Consider the following 22,826-nt stretch of genomic DNA (forward strand, 5'->3'; position numbering starts at 1 on the left):
GTTATAATTGCAATTTGTTTATAAATCACAGTTGTTGATAAAGCGTTGAGCAGTATCCTCCCACCCCAGTGAGTCAGTGGACAGTTACTGACGCAGGCAAAAGGGAATTCAGTTTTCAAGCCTGGACAGGAAACGTGCTCACTGCACCGTGTAACACCCGAGCGACCCACATACACTAACGAGAAGCTGAGCTCGAGAACACAGCGTTATCAGTTCTACTGTTGCTCTGCAGAGATGCAAAGCAGCACGTTTCACCGATGGAGAACTCCTACATTTACCAGAAAGAAGCAACAAGAAGGGTGAAGACGAGACACCTCTAAAAACCTTGGGATATAGACTGGGGAGTGCAATGGCTGACCTTGTGCAAGGACTACTTATTTGTTTGATGGCAGTGCAGACCATTCAGCATGATGGTAGGTTAATTCAAATACTAAAATAATTCACCAAACGGATAACTGGATTTAGTTTTAATAATTTTGGTGTACACTAACTGGTTAAGGGCTAATTTCTCAAATAAAAGTAACAGAATGCAGGTTATATGCAATTTAGTACAGCGATAATAAACAGTAGCTTTTAAAAATAGAAAATACAGTACAAAGTAAAATAATTGCAATATGGATTTTTTTGTATGGATACTTTTATGATAGAAATGTCAGTTTTCTTGCAAAAAACAAGAGGCACAACTAGAAAGTTTTCAAATGAACACTAGAAAACAACAGCGTGATTAACTGCATTTTATGTTTTACTGTAAAATGACTTTTATAATGAAACTAAAGTTACTTTAAAGTCATTAATATTGTTTTACCTTCCCATGTATAGGAAACAGAACATGGACGAACACCACTGCTTCATCTGCAGCGATACCAAAAACCTTCAGGGGGAAGACTTCCAAATCAAATCACACCGGCCAGCTGCCTTGGCTGAATGTGAACCTAGAGGACCCAGTGACAGCCTATAGCACAGGGCTCCTCAGCACCTGGGTCATTCCTTGTTCATACATCCTGGCCATGCTGGTGGGCATCCCCTCTAACGCTTACATTCTGGTCTCCCTCAGACTCAGAGCAAAGTCCTTGTCCACAGTGGTTCTTTACCTGAACCTGGCCTTGTCTGACCTGCTGCTCCTGCTCTCCCTGGCACTGCGTGTCCACTACCACTTCAACAGAATAAACTGGATCTTCGGAGAAATCTCCTGCCGGCTCATCACGGCCTTGTTTTATGGCAATGTTTACTGTTCGGCTCAAACTATAGCATGCATCAGTCTGAAGCGCTACCTGGCCGTGGTCAGACCCTTTTTCTACAGAAGTCTGTCTAAGACTACGCTGACAGTGTGGACGTGCCTGATTGTATGGTTCCTGTTCACGGCTGCTATCGTGCCGGAGCTACTTGTCAGGCAGAGCTACTACGTCACCCAGCTGGATGTCACCACCTGCCACGATGTACTTCCCCTGGATGATGAATCCCATTACCCACTGGTGCCGTACAGGTTAATGCTTGTCTTTATGGGCTTCATAGTGCCCTTTCTGATTTGTATCTATACACATGTAGCAGTGGTGTACCACCTGAGGCAATCTGGTTGTGACTGGAGACCGTTTATCAGGGTCAGCTCTCTTGTTTTCACCATCTTCGTGGTATGTTACTTGCCCAGCGGCCTCCTCCACATCGCCCACTACATCCGCCTGTTTTCATACGGGGACGACAGACTGTATGGATATTACAGAGTGGCAGTGTGTCTCTGCTGCTTCCACAGTTGTCTGGACCCTTTCCTGTGTTTGCTCATGTCTAAGACGGCAGCCTCAGAACTACAATTCATTTCCCTCCAGAGGCCAGCAGTGAGGATGTAAGACTGGATGTGTGCGCACAGAAAAAAAGCATCTCCTCACTGGACCATTGTTAGGAACCAGCAGGGAGGCACAGGAACACAAACAAAGATGTCAAAGTTAAAACAGGACACTGGGAATTTTTAAAAGATAATGCCAAAATCTGTTTTAGGATCAGGCTCTGTGAGGACAGCTTTTGCATATTTGGGAATATCAGGATCAGCACAGCAACATTTAGACTGTCAACCTCACAAAATCTCAGATTGGGAAACTGTTGGCTTGATATCAAAGTATGTTAACTGTGTTTTCTCTTGCTTTGTTACAAGTTAAATAAACACCGATTTATTCAGCCATATTTTTATTTTTTTTTCATAATTTGCACTTGGATGAGATCTGAGTATTTGAGAGGTGCAAGCAAATGTTTTCACATTAACTGTTTATAAATAATCTTAATTTAGAGTCACAATACCTGGCATTGGAGTTGCTTGCTATATTGTAGGACATCATGGTAGTGTTTGGCTGTGGACGGGTTCACCCCCGTCAGTTTGGCTGTCGGGAGGAGCAGGGCTGCGAGTGTCTGCTGATGATCACCTGAACTCAGTGCCTCATTAATCTCGGCTATAGCTATGATGCCTGAAAGTAGAAGAGAAAATAAAAACATGACACTTGATCGGTCCATTTGTTTCATTCATTGTGTGTTTTTAAAAATCTGAATTTATAGGAACACATCTAAAATAAAACTGTTTACCATTTTTGAAACTACTGGCTTCAAAGTCCTTACAGCTTAACAGGCTACACTGAGTAAAACTTAACCATAAATGTGGAAGACTTCCTTACGTTCATGCTCTTCGTGGACCTGAACGTTGACATTGTCGATGCATTTCTGGACATCATTCCAGGTGAGAAACTCTTGGCCCTGGGCAAGGGCTTCCTCTCGTTGTTTGATAAGTGTGTCGGCATACCTGAGGGAGAGTGCCACCACCAAGATAGACTTTCAACAAAGTTTCATGATAATAATATACTGCTCATTAGCCCACCCTGGTGTTTGCAAAGTAGCAGTGGAGAGATCTGCAGTGAAGTACAGTGCCATAGCAACCTACATTATAACTTGTCCTCTAACTGAAAACGTTCTGATTAAATAATTGTTTGCCACAGTTACAGCATCAAAACAAAAGAGTAGTCATGAAAGAGAGGATAATACATTTGGCTTAACAGCCGGTGTTCAGTCACCTATGTACCCTGCAGCTCCCTTACCTGTTGAGGTTGTCTTGGTCCATGTTGGTGAAGCCCAGAGGAGAGTCTGTTAGCTGCTCAATCACAGCCTGAGGGTCCTTTGTGTCCAGCACCTCATTCAGCACTGCTACAGCTGACAGCATCTCCACAGCTACACTCAGCTCCTCATGGCCCAAGCCAGACTAATAAACAGAAGAGTAAGGTCTGAGTGACAAGCGTTATGTGACATTTCTCTACAGTATATCTCTAATACTGACATACTCCCTATATACCTGCAAACATATCTGTATCAGACAGACAGTGGGTCCACATGTTAAAGAGGGAAAATTGCAAAAACATGATGTCTCACCCGTCCACTTTGTAGCTGCAAACTGAAGAGCTCAGTCTGATAGAGGTTGGCAGCAGTTTGGTAGACAATTGGCAGTTGTGCCTCAGGGTTCATCAGTTCCTCGGCTGTATCCACTGCGTTGCCAAGGCGAATGGCTGTGTTGATCGATGCAACTGCCTCCAGTTCTGGTCAAGAACAAAATGATCACAAATAGTCTTATCTTGCAGATAACCCAAAATTAAATTGTAAAAATGTAAATTTTACAAAATGTGAACAACAATTATTTCTTGCCTTAGAATTAAATATAAAATGTGTTTGCAATACTCATTAAAAGTGTATCATGAATTATAACATAAGAGTACATAGTCTTATGTGTGTTTATTGAGAAACTTGCAAGCAGGTACAAAGGTGATTTTCACCTGACCAGTAATTACTGTTAAAAAAACATCTATGATAAGTAGTAAATGGAGCTTACTTCGTTTCTCTGCCTCAGCAAAGTCATTACAAGAGCTGACAACTCTCTGAATCTCCTCTTTGTCCACCATCACGGCCCTCCCTCCATCCTGCAGCACAAAGATTAGAGTACACTAGAGTGAAACCACCAAGTTCCCATGATTATTAAGCATTTTTCAATGCAGGGATGTGGGGGGAAAAAGTTTCTGGTGTCCACTGCAACTGAAGTTACTGTGGCTGGTTAGATTTTAATTGGTTGAAAGTATGCTCCTTTATAACAAAACTTCATCAGTGTCTACACTAAATCTGTTCAGCCTAAACAAAAACAAAAAACTAAATCCAGTTTAGTCCCATGCCATACACATCTATAAAGAAAATCAATAGGTGATAGTATATGTACTGTGGCTTGTGAGTTGCCAAAACAGTAATTCTTCACTAAGGCCCTCAGGGACCCTAAATACTGCTTTTGTATCATACTGATTGTCTGAAACAGACAGATTGAGTGTATTTACAACTGCAAATTAATAGCAAGTACTAAAAAAACAGAGGTGCTCTGGCTCCTAGGGATCTGAGAAGGTAACAGCTGAGAAAACACGATGGGACTGATACCTTGGATTTCTGTTGGCAGTAGGTGGTAAAATGTTCCAGGTAGCAGTGACAGTTTGACTGCTGAACACCCAGCAGGGCTAGAGCCTGAAGCCTCAGAGCAGCCAACAGAGCAGCCTCGTCCTGGATGGACAGCGCCTGATTAACCTCCATCAGCGCTGCCTGGACTAGAGACGGAAAAAAAACAAGACAGGTGTTATTAGGGAATAATATATTTGTCCTGAAACAATCCAATCTTATGGAATCTGTCCATGCTTAAAGTTTTTAGGAAAAGAGGTATGTGTGGGTCCTGTGGGAGGGAAATACTTACTGTTGACAAAGTCAACGCTGCTCTGGATCTCCTGCTGAGTCAGCAGCTCCTCATAAACATCTCTTTCCTCAGTAGCAATCGAGGCGCGCTAAATGAGAGACACAAAGAAATATATGTGGTATTCTTTTCATATGGCATATTTCATTTGTACCTGATCACAGATATTTTTTTCTCCATTGTTACTGATGAAGTTTGCATAGTTTATATATCACATCCATTAAGTGCAAAGAGATGGCCCCAGTAAAGAGATGCTAAATGGGGCAGGGGGTTTGTGTTTGGAGAAGTAGAGCTGACACTGCAGCCATTGGAATGTGCTGGCTACACTGGAGTGAGTGCAGGCAACCCCGTTCAGACCTCTGTGTGGATATCTCTTTGGTTAGTATAGTTGTCAGTACTAGACGCTGGGTTCAGAGACATTGGTTGAGAGCAACAGTCATATGTACATGCTTTGCAGTACCCAGATCTGGTCTCAATGTTGTATTCTTCTATTTCACCATGTTTAGACTGACACAAAAGGCTAAACATGTTGGTGGTCAGCGAGTATAGGTCAGCTCAAACTCTAAGACCAGAGTTTCCATCCATGTTCCCAACCTGGGTTGAACTGCATATACAGTAGTAGCTTTGATGTGAAGGTGTTGTTTTAAAAAGGTGATGGAAATTGAATTGAACTACATTTAAGCAACTAAGTATCAGACCAGTGAAACAGAGAGAAAAAGATAATGATAAGCAGGAGATCAAAATAACTAGCAGTAGCAAGCAAAACACACTCAACACACACAGAATCAAATCAGGCCTTTTACAGGGGAAACCTGTAATGAACCAAGAATAATTATACATGATAGTGACTGAAGTGTTAGTTAGGCTTCTCACCCTCCCTGAGGACTGATTCTGCTTACGAGCCTTGGCCTGGTTCAGTGTGTCCTGGTAGTCTTGGGCCAGAGCTTCTGTTGTGTTCTTCAGCATGGCGTTAGGATTATTCAGGGCTCCCATTGTCACGGCAGCTTGACCTCGGTCAACCGCCTCATTGATGGCAATCACAGCAGCATGCACTGAAGAAAACATAGCGTGTGAGAATATATTAGTGTTGACCACTAATACGTTATTCGGAAAACAACACACATGTATGTAAGACGCTTATTTTCCATCTTTTGGAATTTAGAGAATTAGTAAAAAGGTCTAAAGACTTACAGGCAGCTTCGTCCACTGAGAGCTCATTGGCCAAGACTCCTCCAATCTTACTGAAAGCTGGCATTTGAATGCCATACTTCTCCAGCTCACTTCTCATGTTACTGATCTCTTCCTCTGGAAGACACATATACACAGATTGCAGGCAAAATTGTGGTAATACGTTTACTGTCGTTTTGAGAGATTGATTGCCTTTAAACTGTTTAGAAATAACATACCATGTAGTAAACTAAGGGAGAATTTCCCCCAAAGTTAAATTAAGGAAGTTTAAACTAAATAAATAAACAGCCACAAGGCTTACTTGAGAAATTCTAATTTACATAAATATTCAAACTCATCTAAATTACAGACACAATGTTTTAAAAAATCCATTTGAAACTGTATATGCTTGAGATAACCTGATTACACCTTTTTCATGTTTTTCAATTAAATCCCAACAACACAATTAAATAAAATCACCTCCTACAGAAGGAGAATGCTCATTCAACGAACACATGGACAACTAGGTGAATACACATCATATTTGAATAAGCCCTGAGGCAACATGTGTCCTTCATTTGAAAAGCAATTAATAATAACTTCAGTTTCTTCTCTTGTTTACGGAGGTGCATTTGCACAGATATCTTAATTAATTCTTTTGACTATTCTTCAGTTCCAAGAGAAGCTGATTTACCTGTGAACGCCACTTTCCCCAGCAGGTCCTGGATCTGTGGTGCTATACCCAGTTTGTACAAGTACAAGCTGAAAATAAAAGCATATAGTGAGAAGATTGACAAAAAAAGTGCTGAGGCATTTAAAACATTCTGATCATTTTCATGGTGATGACATGAAATCCATCCTTTGTCACATTTACACCACAGGGGGGTAGTGTTTTCTCACATTGCAACAATCACTACCCGACACAATTCAGTGTTCCCACAAGCATGGAATTCAACAAGCAGGTGGCTGGAAACTTCATGAAACTTTCATCACACAGGAACCTGATAAGAGGCAATGAATTATAAATATAAAAAGGGGGACTGGCACCAGCTCGGCTCTGACTGGAGCAGTTGTAGTAGCTGCTTATTCTGGCCTTTGGTCAGAGTGTGTGTACACATGCAATGCACTCTGTCCTTGGAACACAGGGGGCTTCTATCTAAACCCTGCACCAACAAACAAATGGTAATGTTTTAACATGCAGGCAGCTGATTCAAGTGAGATACAAACACAGTAACAGCTGACTGGGGTTAATGAAGGTTGCCGATTACAAGCCACAGGGGTTGAAGACAAGCTCAGCTGACTAGCCTGGAGTAACTTAGCTTTCTCCAGACTGTGGATATCCTTGTTCCGTCTTCCTTTTAAGACAACAATTAAGCCTCACATCTCTGTCACTCTGCCATAAGCGGTTTGAAATGTAGTGGTAAGCTACGTGCTTTCGTTATTACTTTGTGTTCAGTTTCAATATCCCACCACACTAAATGAGCAAGAGCATCCGCTGCTATGCCTCCATGTTTGCAGCATGTGTTTGGACCCAGGGAAGCAGAGTATTCAACGGGTCCTTGTGGGACATAGACTCACAGGAAGGAAGTGCACGTGTGCGGAAGAAGGGAAGGAAACCAATTCTCTTAGGACCTGACCGAAAACACTACAAGAGAGAAAACAATCCTCGGAGCTCACATAACCACTCCCTAAATCTGTGTTTGGATGACTTGATGGGTCAGATAAATAAAAATGGCCCCTCTGATAATTAATCTAAACTGAAAAAGCAAGGCACAGGAGTTGCTATTCTCAAGCCTCTTGTCTATGCCCATGTTACAGTAAGGGCACTTACTTTTGTTTTACAGTTTAATTTTTCACAAACCCTAAATGTATCACAAATAATTACTGTTTGAAGAGCTGAGCACTGAAATATCAAATTTATTTTTCACAGAAAGCCCCAGCTTACATGCTGCATGGAGGTTTAAATAAATAGCGGGAATAGACAAGATCATTACCTAAGCAACAGAGTCTACAACATTGTTCAAAGTGATTAAATTGCCAATAAGCACATGATAAAAAGGTGTTTGAGCAACCAGGCCATTCAGGGACTTGTGAGCATGTGATCTTCCCACATTGGAGCAATTGCTGGCTATGTGTGGTGTTGTAAAATATAACCCTGGCCTATTTAAGACAAACCATAAAATAATGTCTGTGTTCTACAAGAAGCACTCTCTCTACCTTACCAATAGTACAACTGACACTTCCCAGTTCCTGTTTCATATCACTTGCAAAGTTATATTTCTTTTCTTGACAGGCAGGCAAATTAGAGGTTAAACTTCATGGGCATTAAAAGAGGCCATGCCTGAACCCCGCAGAGTAATACAAAAATATACATTTGTCATCCTGAATATGAGTTGTCCTTCATTTCTGTTACTTGAATACAATGCTGTGGTGACTGGCAAAAACCTACCAAACGTCAAAGTCAAACCTAAGTGTTTGACATCGAGTGAGTAAACTTTCAGAGACAAACACTATTAGCTGACTACTGCTGTACACATTTTAAAGTAAACATTTACAGATAAATGCAATGCTTGCTAACTGTAATGTGCCCATTAACAATTTAGTTTAGGGTCCTCTACAACAATAGCAGTTTGGACTAGTTTTTTTATTACACTCTTGGAAGTGAAAATACACTAGATATTCAGGTGTGCCGACTGCAGGGGGAAAAAAGCAAGTCTGTACTCTGCCATTGGGCAAACAAGACATGAGCAATTTTGATGTCAGAAGGGAGACATGCATTAAGACAGCAAAGTGAAAAATCACTATGTGTGTGGAATCCTTTTATTCTTACCTCAATGCGTGAATGCAGTAAACCACCTTGGGCATATTTTTGCGATCGTACACGTCTGTCGTTTCAGGATAGAATATCTGAAAGTAGAAACCACAAAAGATTTTAGTAACGGTTCTTTTATTAGTGTCTTAAAACCAAAAATGAGCACTATATCTATCACTATGTTTCTTCACATTTTAACCTGTAGTCACAGGTTAAAATGTGAAGTAGTTTTAACCATAGTAGCCCCAGGGCAGCTGTGGCTACTATGGTAGTTTACCACCACCAGTATGACTGTGTGTGAATGAATGGAACCTGGAACCCTGTAAAGCGTCTTTGAGTGCCTTGAAAAGCGCTATATAAATCCAATCCATTATTATTATTATTTTATTATTATTGCACTGCATTGTATTTTACATATGTTCATGTTGCTCCTCTGCCCCTTTTCATCAGTGCTCTCGGTACATATCTGGTCCTCTTAATCAGCATAAATATAAACCTCGTGTCCTAAACTTAATCAGCCTTTAGAATAGTATATAAATATAATAATAATAAAATAGAAAGAGCTGTAGATAATGTTATGTTATCTAATTGACAATTACTAAAAATGGCAATTGTCATACAAAATGGCAATAAAATGACCATCAAAGCCTATCCCAAAGGCCAGTACAAGGATAAATTGGTTTCAGTTTCACCTAGTTTTAATTTCCTGGATACACCACATTGACATATTTTGATATCTCATAAAATATGTATTGAAGTTAATTCTGTTCTGTGTGGCGTGAGGCATGACCATGGCGCACCCTCATTAGTTTGTGTTTACAGAAACATGAAAGGTGTGTGTGTGTATATGAATCATTTCACAGAGATGAAACAATTTTTATTTTCCAGTAACATAAGGGTACTGCCACTTTTATAGTTGTTGTACTTAATCCTGCAAAAACAGGTCATCACGGGTGCTCCAACACATTCGCCAAGTGAATAAAAGTCAAATATAGAATAAATATGCGTTTACCCTTAAGTCTCTGCAGCTTTTTATATTAAATTACTAAAAGTTTCATTTGACACAGTCTTACTGTAGTGGTAAGATGGATTCTGCCCAGGGGACAGGGTTGATCATTGGATACTAGATGGATGGATTCTACTGTGCTGTAGTTGTAGCTTCAAATTTGTAGTTGTTAGATGGTGTTGGTCCTCTAATATGACATTGTATATTACCTTACCTTCACCATTCAACACATGACAAGCATGTTTTGAACGGGATGTAATGATTTCCTATTTATTATTTTCATGTTTCCTACCTAGATGGCCAGAAAAAGTATTGAGCAGTTCAAGTGATATGTTTGATGAATCAACAAAAGCTTGAATGTATCAACAAATGGCAAACTAAACATAAGGAAAAATCTGTCTTATCTTAAGCATGATGACTGCAAAGGCCGAAACAAATGGCTCTCTATGCTGCACATTTATATACATGTTTGTAAAACAGGCAGCGTGTGTCTGCATTACTGATGGCACCTTACCTTGGGGAGACCCACCGACTCCATTGCTCTGAGCCACTGCACTGTGTTGTCGGTGTGTCTGAAATGCAGCCCATTGCTCTGAAAAGGAAAACATAAGCACAAACGTTTTCTATCGTCTAAGAGTCTGATAAAATGTGTTTCAAATGTATCAAGACTCAAGAGTAATCAAAATCAAGCTATGTCAAGCTTAAAATCTTGCTCGGCTATTTTTTGTAGTATACTGTATCACAGCAGTTGTATCATTATGTTACAGTTAGGCCTGTAACACTTGCATGCCACGGTTATCCTTTTCCTGTATGACACTGTTTGAATCTGTCAGAGAGTTTTCCTGTCTGCTACAATGTAAGCTGTTTAAAAATGCAAATGTAGAAGCACCTTATAGCGGGCATGATCTCTGTCATAGATCCTTTTCTCTGACACAATCTTGGGGGCGAAAAAGTGGGAAAGTTTGCCAAGGTAGACGCCATTCCTCAGTCCCTCCTCCAGTTCTGTGGTAGGAGGCAAATCCTCCTCTATGCAGGCCTCCATCCACCTGTGAGTACACACACATATAAAATATACTGTTGGTGGGACAGTGAATAATGATATTATTTTGCAGTTATTAAATATACCACCTTTAAAGTCATTTCTGCAAGATCAACAACTTATATTTTGGAGCAGCAAAGTATTCTGTGGGCTGATGAGAACTGGGCATTGTTACAGGCAGCACCCACACTGAGCCCAGCATGCTTAAGGGAGGGGGCAGTGGACTGGACAATGTGAGGTGGAAGAGGTAAAGAGTCAGTAAGGCATCTTATTCTACCTCAGTCTAGAGAATAATGTGTTTTATTTATTATTTATTTATTATTCTTTCGGACAATTCCACCAATACACAATAATTTCTCTTTCATATCTTCATACATCTTACTTTGTGTTGTCCGAAGGGTGACGGAAGAAGCCAAAGGCTTATCAGGTCCCGCCCCCATTTTCATCAGATTCGGATTTAGATACACAGCTATTGTTTCAGAAAATTATAAAAATAAAAAAATAAAACAAACAATAAAAAAATAAGAAAAAAACAAAAAAAAAACAGACGCGTGTTGAAAACACGCGGTCAATGGCATTTAGAGACCAACTTAGCAGTTCTCAGCTCAGTTCAGTTTGTCTGTGTCAATGCAAAGTGTGAAGTGGCCTTGTATGTGGCCTGTTCAATTTCTTATCTGGTAGTCTAAACACATCTGCAAAAGTATTCAAAAACATACAAGTCTGTCTGCTGGCCTCTATTATTCGTTACAATATTGTTATGATAGTGACATTCACATTGTGCTCAGCTTATTAGTCTGTAATTTTCAATAATTTTTGAAACATAATTTGTTTTGAAATTGCGCAAACTGCAACTCCCTTTGACATCTTCATCAAGTCCACAGCTTAATACCCTTTACAGAAATCAAAAAGGATCTAAGTGTGGTCCGTATATTTTTCTCAGTGAATTTTCCTTTTCTTACTTGTAAACTGTTTACTTTTTTTTGAAGCCTTGTAAATAATTTGTACGGTGCGGTAATTTATCACATCACGTAATTTGAGAATTCTACCTTCAATAAAGAAGTTATTAGTGTGTGCCCTGTAATTGTAAGTGTCACTGGTTTATGAGATTTCCTTCTCTAAGATGTGGTGTCATGAGAGAAATAGTCCTTTTTATTAAAAGGGAGAAACTAAAAATTGAAAAGAGAATATTAGGTTTGTTCAAATACTGATGACCTTCTTCCAAACTGATGTAATTTCCCTTTGAGAGTTTCAACTGTGAGTCTGTGCCAGACCTATTCCCAGAGATATCAGGAATAATCCCTTCCAAAGAGCTAGTGAATGATTTGTGAGCACGGTAAATCGTCATGCTCTGACAATCTGTTACACATTATCTCACTTGCCTGGAAGTGACACCATATTTACTGTGTCGTGGCTACACCTCTGTACTCACGAGTCTACTCAACTAAATGTTGTGATAAGTTTTGATCTATTTGTTCATCATCCTACCAGTGAATGTATCCTTTTCTGAAACCCTTGTCTAGTACACAGTGATTTAGCTTCCTTAATGTTTGCTTGTGGGTTTCATTTATTCCAGCTACTCCTACCTACCTTTTTGCAAACAAAAAAGCCTTTCCTCCCACATGCATGTGCACAATCAGCTTGTTTAGGTTAATTAAGCCCATGTGGGGGCTTTAAGGATCTAGTTGGTCAAAATATGTGTCAGCACATTAAGGACAACCACAACACAGAAAGCACTGTCAGTGTCAACACAAACCCAGGGGAGTGTGTGGATTTGGCCCCATGTGGAATGAAGCATCAAATCAATAAATTTGTTTCTGGCTCTCAGGAAAAATAAATTAAATAAAGCAGCAACAATAGGTTTATTACTTAAATCGATGAGAATCCATAATGCTGCGTCTGAAATGTGAAAACGTACTGCCTTTCCTCCATTATAGTAAATATAATTCTTCTGGGTTTTGGTCAGACATAACAAGACATTTGTTGACATCACCATGGGCTCTTGAGAAATGTGAAGGTTATTCCCACTGCATTATTTCTTTATAGACCAAACTATTAATGTTTGGTTATTGATCATGAAAATGTAAGTCGAAAAGATACAATCAATGTACAGCAAGTATTTTTTGACTTGGTATCAAGCAGATGCAGTTGTCAATATCAGTTAACCCTCAAACCCTGAATGATTTTGCATGTCAGGAAAAAGCCACTGAATGACTGGAACTGATAAAGACTGCGTGCGCACACACAAAAACATCAAAGAAAAGCGGTGATGCAGATCAAACTCCAGACAACGGGTTGTGGATGGTTTCATGTTGCAATAGAAGTGACATATTGACAGAAAGGAACAAACTCACATTATAGTTAGCAATGCAGAGAGAGAGAGGAAAAGATCAGTATGGCGGGAACACAGTCAAAGGAACATCCTGCATAGTAAACAGAGCTCTCCTGTGAAACTTCACTTCCTGTACTTAAAACAATGTTGGAAGAACTTGTCTCCTGAAGCAGGACAGGCAAGCACTGCTGTTTACAAGCCTTTAGAACAGACCTTCCTGTCATTGTCAAATCTTCAACTCACCATGCTAAACAAAACACAGCTTTTTGGAATGAGACATTTAAATGTGTCCCACCTCAGATAGTGGGACAGATACGGTTGCTATATATTGCTGGGGGCCTTCTGAAAGCTTGTGTCATGTAGCTTAGTCATGCTGGTCATGAGTTGATCTTGTGTGTCTGCCTTTTTGTGTTTGTCAAAAATGTGAATAATATTCATTCCTTTACTGAAAGAAAAAGGCTCTAGATGTGCTGGAGTGGACTTGTATCAAAAGCAAACAAAAGACAAAAATGGAGTCCCCATCCAAAAAAAACATCAACTGTTTACTCTCCAGTAAGGGTACAAAGTTTCCTTCCAGAAAGAGAGAGTGTGTATGTGTATGTGTGCGTGGGTGTGTGTCAAAAATTCCTTTAAGGAGACTTTGAACAATAGAGCATGTGGGTTTGAGCAAATCCAATATGGAAGTTGATATGTGCCATAAAATACCAGCAAACAGGCCAATTAAAAGTAGTTTTGCATGCACTATTACTATCAGGCCATTGCCCAAATCTCACTTCCGGCAATAGAAGCAAAGAAGTCAGTTGTCAAAAAGTTATGGCACTTTTGACAATTGGCATACATGAAGATGCTGCTTGTCTTTCATGGTCCTGGTATTGTGCATGCACTGAACAGAGCCTTTGTAATGTTAATAATAACAACTGTGCATTTTCTACTGGGACAAGTCAAAATGGCTTCAGTGAAAAAAGCCCAGGAGATGTTTTAGATCCGGTAAATTATCAGAATAATCTGACTTTCCAACACAATCATTAGGTAATTCAAGATAATACCAATACGTTGCAATTTCATAGAAAATGTTAAGGCATTAACCTGTTTGTCTACCGTCGAAAAAGCCAATTTGAATTATAAGGAATTTTGGGACGACACAGGGTACATGATGGTCACTTTGGCACTTAGTGTAGTTATTTTGTCACGGTAGACTTGATTTATTCTCCAGGAGGTTAATGGAATGTTTTTTTCCCCACACTAATTGAAACACTCAAGAGCATCATTACCCAGGTGTACAGACTGTACACAGAGAACAAATCCCAGACAGCTTTGGTAGACACCTGTGTTAATCCTAATCTAACTTGACGCCTTTCCCAAAATACTCACTCCACAACGGACATCTGTGTAGAAGTAGAGGGGAGAAGTCATTAGCACTTGGATGAAATAACAGGAAGCTAGAGAGTGAAATCTTGAGTACAGTTTGTGTGCGTGAGAGTAAAATAGCGGTCATGTTGAGGTTGACCGTGCAGTTTTACGAAAAGCAACTGTTCCTTAAACTATCTCAGTGCAGATAAGATAGCCATTCACTCAGGTTTTTCCAGAACAAATTAAAAAGAAAAACAATGTGTCATAATCTATTGGCCTGATTATGATGGTTGACTGCAACTGTGCTTACTGTAGCCTACGCGCCCTTCTAGACCCTTATTATCCTGTGACATAAGCGGATAATGTAGGCTAGTCAAACAGTCTTAACCGAGTCAAAGAGCAAGTTCAGTTGTCAAACAATCATCTGTGAGGACGAGGCTGCACACAATAACAGGGTGTCCTATGATGAATAACACAATTGATGACCACTAGACTACAGAATGCTACAATAGGTTTAAGCATCGATAATCAATCCTGGGGAATCAATGTCTCTGTGACTTGGTGGGGTTTTCACAAAATCAGCGTGTTTAAAAGAGACATGATATGATTACACTTCCTGTTCAGATGGATGCCATGCGAGGAAGAAGACAGGAAGTGGTTTGGCTTGAGCCTCGCTCAGGCAACCTCACACAAAAGAGTCCCCATCAGGTTAACTAGTATTTAGAATAACTTACCTTTGAAAAAGGTAAGTTTTTTATTTATTTATTATCTCAGTGATCACTGAGGTTAATGGCACAGTGGAAAACAGAGCCGAGTCAGCATCTCCCCCAGTCTTAATCACACATGTCTCATGAGTGCGTCGTATAGCTCTGTGTCATCATCATGTCAGGTGCAACAGGCTGATTCTGCCTTGATCTGGCTCACTGCCACTACAAACATTCAACCACAAAATGCTTATCTCTCTCATCCATCATATTTCCCTCACACTTTCTCTCCGTCGCTCAATTTCTCAACCACTCCTCCCTGCTGTTTTCAGATCTGCACGACGATGTTCATTTAGCACGCACACACAAAGGATGTTCTACAACATAATCAAACATGAAACCAACCGGATGTTTGGTGGCAACGCCACACCCAAGTAAGAGTTGTGACAAAGCAAACTAGACAAAAAAGAAAATGTTATCCTTTAAATCAACCCCTCCCCATCCTCTGCCTGTCTTACCGTTTGGCCTCCTCCAGGTGACACAGGTATTCGTAAGCGATGTTCTGTCGTCTCCTCTCATCCATCTCCTCTGCTGAGAGCCGCTCGTCATCTTGAATGGCTGGAGGAGACGAGCAAATTGAAATCATTGTTAGAAATCACTCAACAATACTAGTGTTGCGGTGCTTTCTTATTGGGCTTGATTACAATTACTACTGTTAACTCAGCACAAACCTCAAATGTTTATACTGAATGTTTATTCCTGTCAATGTCAGTAGAGTTCCCGTAAAACCCTACAGGGTTTTACGGGAACTCTACTGACATTGACAGGAATGGTAAAGGGTAATGTATAGGAGGGGTAAATAATAGCTTAATTGTTGTGATCATCCAATTCCCAGTTTATCTTTAATAATACATCTGTATGATTACCAGCAGATCACAAAGACTGAGAGGATAGTTATTGTTAAGGGAGGTTTATTTTGATTGATAGAAACTTGTGTGACCCTCAGAGAGCGTATACTGCATCCCATGCTCCAATTAACCCGTGTTTCCGAGAGATGAATGAATGGCTGTGTCAAAGTGGCCTAAGTAAGGGTTCCCAGCAGACAGGAGACTTCTGCTGACTGAGAGTTGACCTTTACCTGCGGCTTAATGGGATCTCCTTCCCCCAAAGCGCTTTACCCCTCTCTAATCCAATCAAATCTCTTTATTTCTGGCTGAGTGAAGGAACAATCTCAGGCCCAGGGGCTCAGTTTAGAGAACACAGATTTATTCCACTGGTCCAAGCACCGTGCCCTAAGTTTGACTATGGGCTATAGCAGCTGAATAGATTGTACAGTTAACCTGTCCTTTATCAGGGTGTGAAAAATACACATACTGTAACTACTGTACACACATATGCATGCAAGTAACACAGAACAGAGTCAGTCTTTCTCTCCCATATACATGAACATAACTGCCTTTAGTGATGCCAAGTTAAACTGGTTAGACCTGTAAATTGATTAGCCTAAACAATCAGATACCAATGCCCAATATATAAAATAGGACTCCGGTGTTTAATGCCACAGGGCTTCCAAAAGTTGCCTCAATAAATGAAGCTATTCAGCAGTTTACAATGTCCCAGTTCATCAAAGTCATTGATCTGTAATTCTTAACACTGTGTGCTTAAATGAAAAGGTTATGTAATGTATTTTGTAGTGTTTTATTGCTGTAAATTGTATTTAAAACTGAAATGTGGAATCCAAAACCATTTGAAATATTTTCATTCCAGCCTGAAAATCTTTCAAACCTCTCAAGCACTCTTCTCTGTTAAAATGTGTTGATTAATCAGCCACCTGCATAGACGTGTAAGTCTCAATAGAGGCTTGACATAATAACACGAACATCTGAGAAGGCCAAACACTTGCTTATAAACAAAACACACACACACCAGTGGAATAAAACTAGGCTGTTTTATTCGGGGCTAAAGCCTAATTTGATTAGCCCCAAAACTTTTTTTTTTGCTGCATCCAGAGCCTGTGCCATATCCGCACGTCGCACATGCTCCCTTTGTTAGAACTCTTGCGTAGCTTACTGCTAGGAATTTCTGTTCTACTGCTCAAGATTTTAAGCCATGAATTGATGAACTTGCATTGAAGAAAATATGTCAGTTTTCTGTGGGCTGTAAATAGGCCAATCTATGAGGCTAAATAGCATGCTACTATTGATGATTGATTGTGTCAAGTGTCTATGGATGAATGCTAACATGATTTGTTTCCAACTTTTGCCTTAAGTTACAATTTAGCAAACTAGCTAGCTGCCCACCCTTTTCAAATCCATTGGTGGCTGTCATTTCATTACCAATGTTAAGTGTCATAAATAGTTAACACTGGTGCTGAGTCATGATTCCTAAAAAAGAAATACCCAAAACATGTGATGTGTTTTCAATTTGCAGAAAGTTTTGAAAAATCCAGGATGCCTGAGAGCCTCACTGCATTATATTCCATAATAGTAAAAGAAAATATTTCCACTATAAAATTATGCAGAAAAGGCACAGATAGATGAATAAAAATCCACCAGAATGCAGGAAATTAATAGCCTGGCATTCCCAGACCTGCCACTAGGCGCTGGCAAATTAAATTTGCTGCGCCTGTTGGTCTGGAGACTCTCCATTGAAGCTTTTTCAGAAAGACCAGAAATCCGGCTCACGTTTCAATTGGTTCTATCTAATATGGGTGGGCCAGAGCCCCTTGTATGGTGCTCTGGGGCGGACGTAACTGGATGACGACAGTGACGTGCATGCGACGTCGAAGCTGTGATAGTAAACATCAAAGATGGCTGCGGATATGTTGTGTGAGTTTGAGACTGCTTTGGCCTCGACCCTTTACGATTTGGAAGACGGCACTCAAATCTTTCATTAGCAAGTAAGTGGAATGTTCTTTTTTGCCCACCGACCATGGCAAAAGTTTAATTTAACAGTTTAACAGCTGTTCGCTAAACGAACAGGGCTTAATATGTCACCTTGTGCATTGCTCTGATTGGTTGTAGTGCTATCCAATTGCGTGCAGTGGCATTTGAAATGCACGAGTAGGAGCCGCCCCTTGAGTTGGAAATTACTATTGATTGTGGCCAGACCCTCTATCGTTCTAGATATCAGGGTCTGGATTTCCAGGCTAGGAAATTAAGTGTTTGACGCTCAAAAATTTCAGGGGGAGCACCCCCATAGCCCCCACCTATAATTTGGCCCCCAAAATGTTGAAATTAAACCTAGCCTATATGACCCTGCACGCAGGTTGTATACAATATATTCATAGATATGTTGTTTTTTAAATTTTTGGATTAAAAAGAAGGCATGTCAGTAAACTCCATGTCGGCCCTTAGCGTGATTATCATTTCATCATAGAGTGGCCCTTTGTGAAAATGAGTTTGACACCCCTGATATAGGTAATGTAAGGTCTGTCTCACTTGTATTCATTTTACTCTGAAATAACTTGAATGGAACTTTAGATGTCTGGGGATAAGCAGCATAGCAGTCAGGTAGCTATTTAAAGCTATAATTACCTGCCTATTTTGTTTATTTAGGTAAAGCATTATGAAAATAAATCTGCATGCACAATAAAGTATACAACAAAATTTGCCACGCGCTACACTGTCCTATTCCCTCATGGGCTAAGCCCCGGATGTTTCAGAAACCTAGAAACGCCCCTGACACACACACACACACACACACACACACACACACACACACACACACACACACACACACACACACACACACACACACACACACACACACACACACACACACACACACACACACACACACACACACACACACACACACACACACACACACACACACACACACACAAAAAATCCAGCCTGTTTGATGAAATGCCCCCCTGCACCCTCTTGAGCAGGAGCATCAAACGATGGATCAGTGGCCCGGCCGTGCAGTCGACATGGATACAAATGTTTATGAACACTCAGAACCCCAGTGCAGCCATTAAACACTACTATACCTCTCCTTACTCCCTCACTCACACACTTCCTGGAAGAGCCTGTCTGCACTCTTGCCCTGGTCGTTATATTTAACCCCTCAGGATGGGTTTGTTGCCTTTGTGTGTGTCACAGGATCACCGGACCTGAGTTATGGGCACTGTGTTTATGACTCATGCTTTTGTTTAGCCACAGGGTTATTCTTCCAAATCTATTTTCTTTTTGGGGGGAGTTCCAAAGGGGAACTACAAATTAAAAGCCCACAATGTTTTGGGATTGGTCCATTTCACAGCCCAGTCCATGAACTAAGGACTTTGTTTTGGTCTGATAAACACAACTTCTAATTTAAAAACGCATGCAGGGGCGGCCTTACTTAGCCGGACAAATATGTTTGTTATGTGTCACACAATGACAAGGCCAACAACTTAAAAACAGCGTGTTGGTTCCCTAAGAATGTCTTACATCACAGTATTTGCAACAAACTACTCCCTACTTGTGCCCCTTCTCTAGAGACACAACTCTCTTGAATCCAAAGTGGCAAAACAACTGTCTCTGAACAAAGCACAATCGAGGGTGACCCTCTATGCAGAGTAAGACAGAATGGGTATCTTGTAGCTTTTATTGATGAAATAATTGATTGATGTTATCTCCCAAAGTTGTACTTTGCCCACAGATGTTGGTGAGTGACAAGATACATAGGCTACATTGATTGAGCAGCATTTTTGAAGACTTTAGGTGTGTTTCTACATCAGGTAGCTTAGTTACAATCTTGACATGCCCATGGAGTCAGTTAGAGATTTCTCAACAGCAGCAAAAAAAACAAGTTAATGGTTAACTTGTGCGAAAAAATGCCGTATGTGTACTGTAGACAGGCTGATACCGCTGGCTACCACCATTAAATAAACAGATAACCATCATTGAAGTGCAGTTAGGTTAACTTTGATGGAAAAGTAAGCTACAGTTTAAAGTACAGTTGCAAAAAGGTCCAGTGTGAGAGTGTGCAGCTCATAAGCACCAAAATGTAGCGTTTACACTACAGCCTGGACCCTTACCATCTGCGTAGCTTTAATTTGACAACAAGGATGTGAGTCCTTCGCCTCAGAACCGCTTTCACTGTCAGTTTGTTCACTCTGGTCCTACCGTATACCACATTTTATTTCTTATTTGCCATAAGTTTGTCAGGGGCTGCCACACCTACTGAAGGTATATTCTGGTGTTCAGTGGGGCCAGGAGGTGCTGCTAAACCACCTGTTGCTCATCAAACGTCATCTTAAATGACGTCTTCTAATTGTTATTCCTCTATGCATGTCCAAAGCGAAGCACAGGCAGTATAACCCATGGCAGCTCAAACACCGTTAGAAAAACTATAAAATTAAAAGAAGGTGTCACTTACTTCCATAACGTGGCTTCTGCAAAGTTGCGGTTTCTTCATGGTGCATGGTGCGTCGTTTCCTCCACTCGTGAACTCCTCGGAAATAACTTCAGCCGTCAAAAGCTAACGTTCCAACCAGCAACCAGCCGCGCCTCTCAGGATATACTACTGATATGAATGAAACAACTGGTGTAGTAGAGGAATGCCGAAAGTGGGGCACAAAACAGTCTTCAAAAGTTTCATGAAAGCGCCAACTGTCACTCGCGAGAGACAGTCCCCATGGTGTGCGCGCACTTCTTCTCTGCAGTGCTTGACTCCTGAACAAAGTGTTGGCGTTACCGTTTCCCCGCTGTAGTGAGATGATTGACGGGACAGGAGATGGAGAATTAGCACCTTGCCCCACCTGCTGGTCAAAAGGTGGCTCGTGCTGCATTCAGAGCCCCTGGGGAAAATTGTGAATAGCCTACAATGGTCACACCTTTACAGCAGGCTACTGTTATGTAGGCCTACTAATAGCCTACATTGTAGCTGGACTGTAACTTAATCCTCCTGTTCTTCTGATTCAATTCGATTTTTTTATTTTGTATAAATATATATATAATATATATACTTCCCTCGCTGCATTGCAAGGGATAATATCCGTTGTGATGTAGATGAAAATATGTGGCCAGACAGACAGGAATGTCTGGATGTGCCAGAATGATTTACCTATATATGTTCAGTTACAATATGTCCTGTTATATTGTTCACATTTGTGCACAGCTCTACCAAAAGGGTGTTTTTTTTATGTTTGTTCTAAATAAGTGACTGAAGTGTATTTTTCTTTTGCACAATGCTGTAGAATTGCAAAGAGCATATACAGTAAAAATGTGAAACATACGTATTCAGTGTCTTGTACTCACTTACTCCCCTAACTACAGCAATGTGTAACTTTACTGTAGTTTTCAAATGGCTGTACAAGTAGTGTACAGTGCTGTCTTGAGCATTTTCAGGTAGTGTCTCCGAATTCTGAGCTTTTTTTGCATTGGAAAACACTGAGAGAATAAACTATCATAATGAAAACATGACAGAGCCATTTGACTATCTTGTTCATAAACGATGGTGTCAAGACTTCTCATTTTGATGACACTGGCAGTTTCATTGACAGGAATACTTGCTAGAGGAATAGACTATCCATTTTGAGCAAGTGACGTACTTTTGCAGGTTATCCAGTAGGTTTTGCAGTTTGCACTAATTGTTTTGAGAAATGCACTAACTGCTGTGCAAATGTTAATAGTGGTGTGAGAAAAGCACCAAAGCGACTGAGAAAAACTGATATTAGGCCTACATAATCATCCACTAGGTGGCAGCATTAGTTCGTGATTATGAATGGAGTAAAAATAGGGAATAAGCTACGGCTGAGTACTGTATGTGCTTCTTTACCTGTAGCCTCTCAACTACCTGGTAAAGCCTAATATTTTTCCCACCTCAATAATGTTCAATAATACTAAATATTAGAAACACTTCTCAGCGTTGTTGTATAATACAATGCAAAAGCACCGCACACTGCAGCATCCAAAATGACCATAACGTTCTCTCTAAAACAGTTTCAGCTAAAACTGAACATTATGACCCTCATAAAGTAAGGACTTATTGCACTGCTGTTTTATATCACAATGTTAATTACACAGCACTAGTTTTAGTTTGTATAATTGTTCCCTTAGACACTGTGTTTTGAAAAATTAGGACTCTTGGTGCAAATATTTATACATAGGTTTAAGTGCAGTAATGTAATGTATAGGCTCATATTATAGTAAGGACATTTGTTTAATTCTGAGGTTTGAGACAATGGTTGTGAAATAAAAGGACAACATCATTTGCTAGAGAACATAACTTTTATTGTATATATGTTCAAAGCAGCACGTTCTGCAATCCCTGCCTTGCGAGTTTCTATTATTCACACAGGGCGTCATTTGGCAAATATTTCTTCACATATATTCACACTTATGGACCTCTGAATATACAGCTCAATCATCCTCTGACTGGCAGGATATTCCCAATAATATACAGAACTTTATTCTCCACATACTTTTGATTATCTCCAACAACAAAAAAATTATGAACAAAACTTATAGGAGTGATACATTCACATTTTTTTTCCTTAACAAAAATCTGAATATTGCCATCATTTTCTGCAAGAAGAATTTACAATAAGAACACAAAGTTGAGCACAAAATAACAAAAGTTGTCTTACATACATGCAAGTTTGTGCATATACGCACACCACACACAGACAGACACACACACACACACACACACACACACACACACACACACACACAAACACAAA

At 40.2% G+C, this 22,826-nt stretch overlaps 2 protein-coding genes across 2 annotated transcripts in view; one reads left to right on the forward strand and one right to left on the reverse strand.

Moving 5' to 3' along the window:
• Positions 1-20,773, reverse strand: part of iqgap2 (IQ motif containing GTPase activating protein 2) — a 33,854-nt gene extending 13,081 nt beyond the window's left edge. Inside the window, exons 1-15 of the mRNA XM_080047846.1 lie at positions 20,519-20,773; positions 15,670-15,769; positions 10,619-10,775; positions 10,244-10,321; positions 8,742-8,818; positions 6,606-6,673; positions 5,936-6,049; positions 5,618-5,796; positions 4,748-4,835; positions 4,441-4,604; positions 3,854-3,941; positions 3,400-3,563; positions 3,072-3,232; positions 2,655-2,779; positions 2,287-2,450 (exon numbers count right to left, since the gene is read on the reverse strand). Of these exons, the coding sequence (XP_079903972.1) occupies positions 2,287-2,450; positions 2,655-2,779; positions 3,072-3,232; positions 3,400-3,563; positions 3,854-3,941; positions 4,441-4,604; positions 4,748-4,835; positions 5,618-5,796; positions 5,936-6,049; positions 6,606-6,673; positions 8,742-8,818; positions 10,244-10,321; positions 10,619-10,775; positions 15,670-15,769; positions 20,519-20,564 (1,773 nt within the window). The 5' untranslated portion in view covers positions 20,565-20,773. The remainder of the gene's footprint in view (positions 1-2,286; positions 2,451-2,654; positions 2,780-3,071; positions 3,233-3,399; positions 3,564-3,853; positions 3,942-4,440; positions 4,605-4,747; positions 4,836-5,617; positions 5,797-5,935; positions 6,050-6,605; positions 6,674-8,741; positions 8,819-10,243; positions 10,322-10,618; positions 10,776-15,669; positions 15,770-20,518) is intronic.
• Positions 176-2,276, forward strand: f2rl2 (coagulation factor II (thrombin) receptor-like 2). The gene is made up of 2 exons (XM_080047856.1): positions 176-413; positions 820-2,276. Exons 1-2 carry the CDS (start codon positions 350-352, stop codon positions 1,839-1,841), a joined length of 1,086 nt encoding a protein of 361 aa, XP_079903982.1. The 5' UTR covers positions 176-349; the 3' UTR covers positions 1,842-2,276.
• Positions 20,774-22,826: the final 2,053 nt, after the last annotated feature.

This window comes from Ammodytes marinus, assembly GCF_949987685.1.
Source record: "Ammodytes marinus genome assembly, chromosome: 2".
Taxonomy (NCBI): Eukaryota; Metazoa; Chordata; class Actinopteri; order Uranoscopiformes; family Ammodytidae; genus Ammodytes; species Ammodytes marinus.